Source organism: Lepidochelys kempii, chromosome 21 (assembly GCF_965140265.1).
Source record: "Lepidochelys kempii isolate rLepKem1 chromosome 21, rLepKem1.hap2, whole genome shotgun sequence".
Taxonomy (NCBI): Eukaryota; Metazoa; Chordata; order Testudines; family Cheloniidae; genus Lepidochelys; species Lepidochelys kempii.
In genome coordinates, this window is record NC_133276.1 from 5,774,428 (window position 1) to 5,787,060 (window position 12,633).

Here is a 12,633-nt window from a genome sequence, read left to right on the forward strand (position 1 = left end):
CCAGCTGTCCACGTGCCACAGGTCTTTTATTCCAGCGTAGACGTGCGCTACGTGACCCACTAGGTTTGCCCCCATCTTTAATATCCACAATCATTTCACTGCTGCAGAGAGGCATTTGTCCTGGGTAGGACTGGGTCAGTCAGCACACACTGAACAGCAAGGCGGGGCATCCCAGGCTGGTGTCTTTCGGCAGCAGAGGAGGAGGAAGTCAGATGTTCACGACTGCGCCTAGTGCAGCCTTCCCGGCATGCTGCTTGGCCAGACTCAGGGAAAAGGGCATTGTGTGCTTCACCCAGGGAGCGCCATGCAAGCCCGCTCGGGGACAGCTACTGAAAGGGTGGAAGCTGCAGCCCTGGGTTATGCATGAGCAATGCTCATCAGGATGGTACAGGGGAAACTGCTTACTTACAAAATGTACATGATGACGCCCAGGGACCACATGTCACAGGACTTGTCGTACTTCTCCGGGCCCAGCACCTCCGGGGCTGGGGAAAGAAAGAAAAGTTCACAAGGCAGTCAGAGACGTTGTGCAAGGAGGCTATGGGGTTAAACACAGAAGTGACACCTCTGGAGGGAGGAGCTCTAATGCAGGCTGAGACCATGAGTTTGATGGACCAACCACCCCAATCCTGAGCCATTTGACAGTAGACACAGCTTAGCACAGTTGGCAGCGTGCTCCAGAGAGGCCCTACTCCTGGAAAGAACCTAATTATATAAGTCCCTTAGCCATGTTGTGCAGTGGGGAGCCAGGACTAGACTAACAAGGGGTGCTACACATTAGGCAAGAGGGGCATTCACAGAGCTGTGTGGGGCAAGTACAAGGGAGAGTCTCACGTGCCCACACTGAATTGTTTATACAATGCCCTGATGTGTGCTAGGTGCACTGCAGAAAGAGATACACACATGCCCCTGCCCTGCTTACCCCACCTGGCACGGCACTTGGGGTAGCATTTGGAATACACCTGGTTGTAATTGTCACCATCAGCTCTGGAGCAGGGACCACAGAGGAACAGATCTCCAGGGCATGTGCCATCAAACCAGTCCTCTGGGCTGCCCAGCTGAGGAGTTTGGATTTGAACATGGCAGCTGGGATCGGAACCCACAGCCCTTCCAGCTCTGGAGCCCAGATCTAAATTTCAGATCCGAACACCCCAAAGCAATGGTACTGTCTGGATCAGCATTCTGCTTCTCAGGCCCAGCCCTACACCTCGCTACAGCTATAGTTCAAACTGAAGTTATGGGCCTGATGCAGGAATTACTGGGTACAGTTCTCTGTCTTGTGTTATATAGACAGCCAGACTAGACGATCACTGTGGTCCCCTTCTGGCCTTACAGCCTCTGAATCCACAGCTCCTGGCCTTCCTTGCACAAAATAGCAGCAATAACAGGAGATTCTGGATGCCCGCAATCCCCATTCCCTGGAAGGGGGCGAGTCAGCTTCCCATGACTTACCCACATAGTAAGGTGTGTAGCACGGTGTGGCCAGGGAGTTGTGGGTGGTGGTTTCTTTAGCAAAGCCGAAGTCGGTGAGTTTCAGTACAGTGTTGGGCCTTTTTGAGGTGTACAAGAGGTTTTCTGGCTGTGAAAACACAACGAATAAAAAGCAAACTAAGTGCTGGCCAAGTCCTCCGGGCTCCTACCTCCCGCATAGCCAAGGGCAGCATTAGAACAGTGCTAGCATGTCAGAGTCACTGAAAATTTGACCATGAACATATCAATGGGAGCCATATGGTTCTAAGTGAGCCAAAGAGGATTCAATCCACCCCATTGCAGCTCAACTCTTGGCACCTTGCTGACTGATTTTTCCCCCCTAGGGCAAGACCTGATTTGAAACAGCTGAAGTGGGTTCTGTATCAGAGATCCCAGAATCATCCCTTCTCCCCCCACTCGCACCCCTGAGCCTTCCAGATCCTAGCTAGGTCCAGAAGCAGAAGTGTGAAGATATGGCATGGTTAGTGGGACTTCCAGGCCAGTTCTATAAACCCCAACACATAGTAAGGATCTACAACTTCTGAGATTTGTTACAAGCCAGTGAATGAGACCTGGGATATTCTGCAGAGAGCACTGTCTCCCACACCAATTGACACTGAAGAGCTAACAGGAGGGGTGCGGACACTGGCAGTGTGGAATTGTATGATCATTAGGGAAAGGCAAGTCTCACAAAGCCTGAGCCCATCCCTGGCCCCTGGGGCTTGGTACTATTCAGGCAACTTGCACTGATTTTCCCGACACAATTTTAGATCTTCAGTTTTCATGCTTTTGTTGACAGCTCTCTCTCCACCCCCTCCCACACCATAATCTGCTCAACCAGGAAGCTGCGTCTTTCAGGGAACTGCATGCACCTTTGCAACTTGTAAATCTGTTGCCAACTGGGGTGTTTAGCCCCAATATCCTGGGGAATTTCCAATCAAAGTTACTTTATTCTGCCTCTGCAAAATTCCCCGTGGTTTCATTTGGATGTGGGACTCTTCTTCACTTCCTGCTCTGGGCAGCGATGCCATGTGACTGCGGAACAGCTGCTGTGGGGCGGCTGTGTTTCAGAGGTGGATGGAGGGTTTTTGTTTCTGAATGTCACCTGCTCCCCACACTCATCACACCCCAGTATACAAACCTCTTTGGGGATGACAGATGCTATATGAAAATACAAGACCATATGAACAAGGAAGTCTTGCCTGCTTACAAGTGAATTCTAGAACAATTCAGACCTCGCCCTTTAAGAATTCTGCTGCTCTTGCAGAAAGGAAATGCCATTTTTACAAGAACTCATTGTTTCAATGGACATCACCCTGTAGGGCAGGGAAAATGATAAGGGCCAAAGGGCCAGGGCCACACACCAGAGTAGAGGAGACTTCAATTTCAGCCAGTTATCCACTTCCCCCTAAGCCAAACCAGCCACCATCTCATGGTCTCCATTATAGGCTCTGACTGATCTCTGCAGGTAACCTGCAATGAAACCCCAAGGCCAGCCAGAGCTGAAGTGCATTGGCACTTTCCCCAGCTGACCTGGGGAGGCCGTTCCCATAGACATGCACAGAGAGATAGTGCCCAGACCAAAAACCTATGGTCCAAACACCCCCACCCTGGAAGGGTCCAGCTCCTGATCCGAAGTGACATGTCCCCATACTGACGGAGGCACGAGTACAAGAGTACAGCTGTCAGCTCTTGTTTGAAAGGAGCCAACAGGAGCCATGAGCCACACTATTCTTCCTCCCCATCCCGCACTCTCCTGCCTCTCAAAAAGCACGAGTTACTTGAGGCCGGTTAACTTCAGTGGGCCTCTTACATGCAAGCTAGGGAGTGGCTGCAGCACGCCTCTGGATTGTACAATTTTATGTGGGCCAGGGCACAGGGAGTCGAGGAAGCAGAGGGCAAAGACCTTGAAAACATGCTCTAGCATCCGCTAGGCACGCAGTACCTTAACATCCCGGTGCGCTATGTTAATCGAGTGCAAGTACTGGATGGCTTCTCCGATGCTCTTCATTATTTCTGAAGCCTCTAGAGGAGTTAAAGAAAATTTAAAAGTATTTAAAACTCAGCAACTCAAAGTAAAGCCACTCCCCCAGGTGATCCAAGTGCATCTCTGAAGGCAAGAGCTGGAGAGCACCACAGAGAGACCCTCTGAGCGTCAGAAGGCAAAGAAGCACTTGTGCCTGAAGTCTCTCTTTCCGAGCAGGGTTCTTCACATGGGACCTGCCCATAAAGAGAGTAGACCTGCTTCAATCACTCCCAACAAAAGGGATTTGGAGGAGCGCCAGCCACTGGCTTTGACCTGAGACTGTTTAGTAGGCTGTGTCTCAGTATGGCTAACTGAGACCACTGCCTGCCACTTTGGGACATGGGGAGAGGAAGGGAACAGCTCAGCTCTCACACTTAGCTGCAGGGTGGCTGAAGAGTGCCGGAGCACACAAATCTGAGCTTCAGGCAGGATTAGAGCTGGCTGGGAACAATCTTGCCTCACTTCCTAAGGAAAAATTTCAGTGAAAATGGAATTTTTTTTCCTTTCCAACGTTTTTCTGGAGAAAAGAATCAGGTTCTCTTAAAATTGCCCACAATATTTTAGTCAATGTTTGTGTGTGTGTGTGAAAACATTTCTTTAACCAACTCTTCACTTTTCAGTGAAACGTCTGGTTGCAGAAGTTCCAACCAGCTGTAAGGCAACAAGTTTTCATTCAACAGCAACCAACATAAAACAGCCAAGGGGTTAAAAAAGCCACCGGTCCACTCCGTACCCCGTTCCGTGAAGGCCTGGTCTCCCCTATCTTGAATTCGACTGAAGAGCTCCCCACCATCCAAGCTGAAATACAGAAACAAGTGGAGTTAAAGGTGTAGCCGCTACCTCCCCCACCCATCCGGCCTCTCCAGCGGGTCTTCAAGATCCTCACTGATCATTCCAAGCCAAGTGCGGCCAGGAGTCGCTGCACTGAGCTTTGGGAAGAAGCCCCAGTACAAACTGCAGGGAGTGAGAGATCTTGCGACATTTCTGGCTTTGTTCCCAAGTTCAGGGAGATTAACCTCCCTTCCTCCCACCCCTGACTACCAAAAACACCCTGCCTCCAAGTTTGCCTCTTTTGCACACCCTCCATTTCCAGCCCTCTCTCCCCTCTCCAGAAAGCAGACAAGAGAGACTGCAGAGCAGAGGACTCCCTCTGCTGCAGGCAGGCAATGGGCCAGCCGCTGTGGGTTTCCTGGCCACATGAGAACAACCGTACAGCGGCACCTTTACAATAAAGAGAGCAGATTGCTCTGGAAATGCTAGCTGGCCTACTTTTCAGCAACAGCCACTGGAGCTACATTCAACCACACAAGCAAGGAGGCATTGAACTCAGAGTTCCACCCAGCCTGTGTGCTCAGGTCACACCACAGCACAAACTCATATGCCAGTCAGTCACCTGACCAGCTGGGTGACCGGCAGCCGGCAAACTTACTGAGCACAAGGGCAAATGGGACAAAGCCCAGTAGCACCCTGGTGCTCCAAGGGGTTCCGCCCCAGGCAGCTCCCACTGATTTCACAGACCCCAGGCCTCAGACCGGGGGCTTTGGTCTCTCTGAAGAGTTCTGGCTTTTGAAGCCACTAGCCCAAGTTATGCAGAGTCAACGATGCAGCTAAAATAGCTGAATACAAAGCTAACTTCTCCGTATCCATCTGGCTGTTGGAGGAATACAGGACGGACAGTCTTGGCTAAGGACTCAGGAGATCTGGGGTCCGTTCTCAGCTCTACCAGACTCCTTGAGTGACCTTGAGCAAGCCACTTAGCCTTTCTGTGCCCGCGCTCCCCATCTATGGGAAACTACATTTCTGGGCTATTTCAATGGCAAACTCTTTGGGGTAGGGACTGTCTCTTGGTACGTGTCCATACAGCAATGAGCACAGTGGGGCCCAAATCTCAAACAGGCTTCTCAGCACTACCCCGATACAAATAACAAGCACAGTGTCAAGCTATGTGATTGAAGGTACGGAAAAGGAGAGAGAATCTGTGTCAATGCTAAGAGCTTCACAGCCAAGTACTGAGTTACAAACGCCCAGATCTGAATGGAGACACTAACAGACCCAAATCATAGGGATGTATGTTTCGTGTCTGTTTCCTCTTTGGTTACTTTCCATCTTATACAGGGTCCATTCTGGCAGTATCTCAGCCTATTCCAATCCATCACGCTCAGGCTAGCTTTAAAATAGCAGGTGGCTATTAAAACAATGCTTCAACTAGTTTCACATGCGCATTTGGCAGGATTCCTATTGCTCGTCTCCCCACGTGTACAAATGAGCTTCTCTGCCTGCGGACACCCAGGATCTCAGCACGATTGTCAGAAGCATCTTCCCACACAGAGAACTCAGAAGGCTCTTGTGCAACAGATCAGCAGCCAAACCCTGAACTGCTCCTCCATCGCCCCCTCCCCGCCCCCTGACAACCCGTTGGCCTCTGCCAGGGGAGAGGTTTCAGCAAGACAGCTGCATTAAAAATCACAGCTGTGGTTGGGATGTGGTTTCGATACTTTCCCCTTCATTCCTCCCTCCTCGTATCAAATTTCTGAGACTCGCTCAGACGTTTCTGTGAACACCAGCCTGTGTCGCTCCTTGCCAGTGGCGTACCGCCGGCCTGACAGCCACTGCTGCCAACCACCAGCTCAGCCCCACATTTGACAGCCCGCCAGGCACTTCAAAAGCTACCAACACCTTTTTCGTGGCAAAAGCAGGTCCAGTTTACGAAGAACTCTTTGCAGGTGAGACTATGATGGGGTCTGTTACAACAAGAACAAGGACCCACGGACCATACACCTGCTTACCTAGCTCCAGGTTTTCCAAATGACTCCGCAACCAGCAGCTCACACTCCGGCCCCAGTTCTGGGTGCCGAGCACTTGGGAAAACCTTACTACATCTCTCAGTGGCTTTGTTTTTCCCTGATCATAGAAGGCCATTTCCCCCCTACCAACGCCACCTCAGTCATTCCAAGAACTCCCCCTACACACTGAGGTTAGAATTCAAACAGCCCCTTCCCACCTCATCTATAACAATGCTCAAGGGCTAGAATAAAAAACATTGTGCATTTCGATAGCAAATTCTGTTTCAGTTCAAAGATCATGAAGCCTTCTACGAACATTATGGAATATTTTCACACCGTGAGGTGAACAGGTATAAAAAAACCCTATATTACAGATGGGGAAACTGAGGCACAGAGCGGTAAAATGACTTGCATAGAACCACCCGGTGTGTCAGAGCCCAGGAGTTCCTGGCTCTCAGCCACGTACTCTGACCAATAAGCCATGCTGCTTTCAAAATGGTTGAATTCATGTGATGGCAGGGTCAGGGGTAAATCCTATGATTCCAGGGGACACTGCCTTTCCAAAAGGCACATGGCCCGGCCTTCAGATACCAATACTTAGACATGTTGGCGGCCAACCATTCAAGTGCTCAGAACACACATGGTATGAGGCAGTGGGAGCCTGGGCACCAGCTCTTTCTAGATGATCCCCGATATCCTAAGATTCCCCAAGCATTTCCCACAGTTGCCCAGCTCTCTAGAGCGACGGCCTCCCCTGAGAGAAGTGAAGCGGTCAAGTGGGAGGAGGGATTTGGCTCGTTTCTCCTCTCACACAACACCACTTACCACTCCATGACTATAAGCAGGCACTTCTTCCCCTGGTACAGGTTTTCATAGACATCAATGATCTTTACAATGTGGGCACACTGCGATGCCCTCCAGTGGAGTTCGACTTCCCTGCGGGCTTTGGGGCAGTCCTGTAGCATCTGAAAGAAAGAAAGAAAATTCAGTCTTTTCTCTCCCCCCTCCATGCAGCAGAATTTCCAGAATCACCATTTTGTCCAAGACACTTGAACAAAAGGTTCTGGATTCAAAAGGTCTGAGATGTTGCCATTGACACCATGATATTCTGCTCATAAAGCTTTAATGTGATCTCTATTAGACCTCTGCAGATAGATCAGGGAAAGATACAACTAGGGGCATGAAGGACAAAGTAACAGAGACCCATGCATTCTCAGCCATTATTATTCGGTCTGAGGGAACGGCACATGAGTTAAGTCTAGCCCTCTACTATGCCTGGAGCGGACCATATAGACAATCCCAGCCATTTGGTTCCTAGCCAACGCAAAACAAAAGCAACAGCTAGTAGAAGTGTATAGTTGTGTCAACAGCGTTAATTCCTGCTTGAGCGTAACTTGGGAAATAGGAGCCCTTAGATTAATCAGACTTGCGAGTAAAGGCCAAAGGCGTCGATACGAGCAGCAGAAGGCCTGCACTTACTACATATCAACTAGGAAATAAACAACAGCAGCAGCAAAACTCTCAGGGAAAGCCAGACCCTGTCTGAGGGGTTATTTAATTTTTATTTGGGATAGACACTGCAACCGTTCACACCCAACAAAGGCAGACGACAGTGTTTCCCCGGTACGTTCTGCTTTCTCTCCCAACACTTAGCTTTAAAGTCAGGGCCAGAAGTGTCACATCTCAGCCCAGCACTGGGACCCATCGCAGGATGAGTGCTACTGGACCCTTGGGTTCCACATCAGAGTGTGCTCCCCACCCCCCACACTTTGGCAGAGGGATGCTCAATGCTCCCTTCAATGACCCCACACATGCAAGGGGGGAGGGATAGCTCAGTGGTTTGAGCATTGGCCTGCTAAACCCAGGCTTGTGAGTTCAATCCTTGAGGGGGCCATTTAGGGATGGGGCAAAAATTGGGGATTGGTCCTGCTTTGAGCAGGGGGTGGGACTAGATGACCTCCTGAGGTCCCTTCCCACCCTGATATTCTATGATTCTATGATGAGGGGAAGGAGGTTTGCTTGCGCACAGTATGCAACCCCCTCCCCCGTCCTTTTGGAGGCAGAGGAAGCTAGCCGCAGACTAAGGTTGGCCAGAAAAAACAACAACACTCCCATAACATCAGCACCTGGCATATTATCGGTGTTTACAATCTGCCCATGCGTTGGACTGATGGGCCTTTGGAGCCCATCCCCTCTGTGCAGCACATGCTGCCTAAAAGGAGTCCAGCAGGGAGCAGCTGTTCCCATTTTCTGGTCGATGGTGCCATCTAGTGGCAAAAAGTGGCTGCATAAAAATTCTTGCCATTCTGTGGACCTGAACTACACACAAGAACATGCAGAGGAGCTGTTCATCACATCACTCCCAGCGGCTTGAGCTTTGTATTGGCCAAAGAAATCAATCTACATTATGAAAAGGAGGACTTGTGGCACCTTAGAGACTAACCAATTTATCTGAGCATAAGCTTTCGCGAGCTACAGCTCACTTCATCGGAATGCATCCAATGAAGTGAGCTGTAGCTCACGAAAGCTCATGCTCAGATAAATTGGTTAGTCTCTAAGGTGCCACAAGTCCTCCTTTTCTTTTTGCAGATACAGACTAACACGGCTGCTACTCTGAAACTAATCTACATTATAAACATCTGCAAAATCCTCTTGACTTTTTTTTTAAAATCACACTTTGCACTTATGCAGTGCCTTTCCCTGGAGGACCTCAAAGAGCCATACAAACCAGAGCAAGCTACGGCTATGTCTACACTACTGTGGTCAGTGCACCTACGCTACACAACTCTAGCTATGTGAATAACGTAAGTAGACGTACCTTAGGTCGAGTTACCACAGGGTCTACACCGCAGGGGGTCGACGGGAGAAAATCTCCCGTCGACTTACCTTACTCTTCTCATCGGGGTAGAGTACAGGGGTCGACCGGAGAGCGATCTGCAGTCGATTTGGCAGGTCTTTAGTAGAGCAGCTAAATCGACAGCCGGTGGATCGATCTCAGAGCATCCCTGCTGTAGTGTAGACCTGCCCTCAAGCCTCCTCATGCTCCTTTGAGGTATGCCATGATCATCATCCCAATCTTACAAATGGGGAAACTGAGGCATGGATAAGGAAAGTGATTTTCCCAAGATCGCACAGTAGATTAGTGATACATGGGGGATGGTTTACACTTCTGACCTCATGAAACAGGTTTTTCTGCTGGGCTTATTCAGTCCATTGGATCCAAATTAGAGCAATGTTACAGACAAATCAACAGTAAAGGCCAATTAACAGATACTGAATCCATCAGCTACACCACTAAACACCTTAAAGAGGGTACAGGGAGAGGGTCAGAGGAGAGTATTACTACTCAAAGACTTGAAAGGTCATCATGGATTGGTCCATTTAGGATCTTGCTGAGTTGCACGAGTCTGGTTTCCTTAATTACATCAATTTACCCAATAATTGCTCTTAATAAAATAGCTCTCTGGAGCACATTAACTAACTTCCTCATCCAATTACTGTTATTGGAGCACTGGCTATTGAATGACATTGGCTAAAAGTTGCCTTTCGTGCATTTATGAGGCTGGACCTAGAGTGGTTGAGGGGAACTATGCTTTTGGTACGTAGGAAATTGCGCTGGCATTCACTGAAATCAAAGGCAAAATGCTCCATCAGTTCAGTGGCAGAAGTATCAGGCCTCTACATAATAATTAGAGCTGGTTAGAAACAGCAAAAAATGCTAGTGTGAATTTGAATTATTTTTATTGCTTTTTCAAAGTTTCAAAAATACGGCAACAAAATATTTTGATCTCTGAGGCTGGTTTAAAAAAAAAAAAAAAAAAAAACCACACACACACGCCAGTAATGAAAGTTTACATCTCAACATTTTCCAAGGGGTTTGTTCTAGTCAAAAATTAAATTTTCCAGTTCCCATGGGACCTTTGAGGATCTGGGCCTATGCACTCAGTGCTACTGCTGATGTTTCCTGGCTTAGAGGGACACAGGCAGGTTAACCATACTTTTAAAAAACAAGCTTATTTATCTATATAACTAGCATCACCTCAGATTATTAGCAGAACAGGGCATAAGACCAAAGCTGCTTTGAGCAGTTATGCCCAGTAACTATTACAGCCTGCTACATTGTCACAGCTAAGTGGGAGGTAGCACGTTCCACTGGACTGGGAGTCAGGAAACCTGGGGCAGATCCCTTTGAGAGATGCAATGACATGTACCATCATCTAGTGGAAGTGATAAACACCTGGGCTTTAGGGGTGCAAATGCTGCCGAGGAATGGCAGAAAGAATGAAAAGTTTGGAAGGGGAGGGAAGGATTTAATTCTAATTTGCTGAAGACATTTTCTATTGCAATTACAGAGGGGAAGTTTGAGAGGGTCCATTTAGCTGCTGTGGATCCCTTTAAAAATTGCTAGGCTGGATGTGGAACATTAAATCTCCACAATTAAGAGCCCTGGGATATCCCATCTGGGTGCTATGGACTCCTGAAACACACAGAATTAACGTTGGCTGGGGAACACGCACAGCATGACCTCAGACCGGAGCACCACACAAAGCCCATTAGCGACAAATCCCCCAGAGAGTCTAAAAAACCCATCCCATGCATGGGGAAGACAAAATAAACAAGCTCTAAAGAACAGTTTCTCAGCTTTTCCAGCAGGAGTCAACAGCTCTTTAAGGAGTCCCCTGACTTCCACAAAGGCTGCTCACAGCTCTCGGGAGCAGGAAAGATTTGCTCGTCTGCCAGAGTCTATTAATTACCACGTTTGTCAGCACAAACAGCCAGCCTTAAATACTGTATGTGCAGCAGACTCCTAAATACAAGACAACAAATGTGTCTTACACAAAGCCACATACCCTCCCTCCCTGCCTCCAGCAGCTACCTCAAGGCTCGTTGCTGCATGCCTGCTGTTAAGTCGGCTGGATATTTGTCTCGCTGATTCTGCATCCAGGCTCTTGTTGGGGTCTGCGTTTCAGTTTAATGGCAAAGCTAAGCACCAGGGCTGGGCAGCCCAGGTGGAGAGGTATCTACCCATCCTTTCCTAGGACACTCACCATATTTGGGCACTCAAACGCCTACCTCAGCTGCGCTCAGATTTACACGCTGCCTGTCTAAATTTTATCGCCTTCGGCAGCACATGGCCTCAGATCGAGAATAAAGGCACAAGCTTCAGGCAAACAGTGGTTTGGAAAGGCACACACCAGAACATCAATGGTGTATTGGCGTGTGCTTAGGTGTGTAGCAACAAGCCAGACTATATTACACCCTTAAGGGAAAAGGCTCCCTGTGGGGGATAGAACAAGGGAGTTCCAGCTCCCAACCGCCTGCTCTAACTACTAGGTGACACTGCCACCTACCTCTCTAGTTACAAGCCAAAAGTTTTCAGTTCAACGTTCTGCACAGAAGCAGGCTAGAAAAGCTTCCAAGAAACCCAAGCTGCAACTGGCAACTCCGTGTCAGCAAACGGCATGACAGCTCCTGGAAAGAATGCAGCACCAAGCCACAGCCTTCCCAGATACGGCCAGCCACCGTGTATACACACACTCAGCACAGAGCTAGGGGCCCCAGCTGAGGCCAGGCACATTCCACAGGCTGTCAAACCGGCATTCCAGGCTCAAAGACAGTCCACACCAAGGGGGAAGGGAGAAGAGGAGGAAACAAAAGGAAAAGACACTAGCCTAGACTGGCTATTAGACAGAAGGGTCTGATGCATTCCTGGCTCAGAGGCCAGGGAGCAACTAAGAAAACAAAAGAATCACTGAGGATTTCCCAGGCACAGTCAGGGAGCAGACAAATGTCACCCTCCTATGGACAAATCCTCACGGATGTCACAGGGTAGGAATCCTGAAGACCTATGGAGAGCGAGATCCTGGTTATGAGTTTTCAAATCATCTTACAGAGTTCTAGAACAGGAATAAGATTCTCCATTAGCTGTGACAGGACATTTCCTCAAGAGGCAATTATTGTTTTTCTACTGTACAGAGAGAGAAGGCAGCAACCCTTGGGCATGTAAACAAATGTGCTTTGGTTTTGTTTTTAACCTCTCTCTCTCTCACCCACACCCCATATTTGCATGTGCCCTGATAGGTGAATGGGGCCACTCTACAAATATTTGCTGGCATAGCTACGTCAGACAGGGGTGGGCAGAGGTGTGATCCCTGACTGACAGAGCTGTGCCAGCAAAAACCCCTACTGTAAATGCAGTTACACCGGCCAAACTCTCATTTTGCCTCTGTGGTTTATTTCACAGATGGAGAGAGAGGGGAGGGGTATGTGGAACAAGCTATCCTGCTGAAAGCACCATTTGGCCAGTATAAATGGAGTCCTTGCTAGGCATGCTTTGCCAGGGTAACATACCAG

The 12,633-nt window shown here is 48.9% G+C and overlaps 1 protein-coding gene across 2 annotated transcripts in view; it reads right to left on the reverse strand.

The window, feature by feature from the left end:
* Positions 1-12,633, reverse strand: part of MAPKAPK2 (MAPK activated protein kinase 2) — a 110,947-nt gene that overhangs the window by 35,989 nt on the left and 62,325 nt on the right. For both annotated transcript variants that reach the window (XM_073319764.1, XM_073319763.1), the window contains exons 2-6: positions 7,105-7,244; positions 4,230-4,294; positions 3,416-3,495; positions 1,453-1,579; positions 410-485 (exon numbers count right to left, since the gene is read on the reverse strand). In XM_073319764.1, coding sequence (XP_073175865.1) covers positions 410-485; positions 1,453-1,579; positions 3,416-3,495; positions 4,230-4,294; positions 7,105-7,244 — 488 coding nt within the window. The remainder of the gene's footprint in view (positions 1-409; positions 486-1,452; positions 1,580-3,415; positions 3,496-4,229; positions 4,295-7,104; positions 7,245-12,633) is intronic.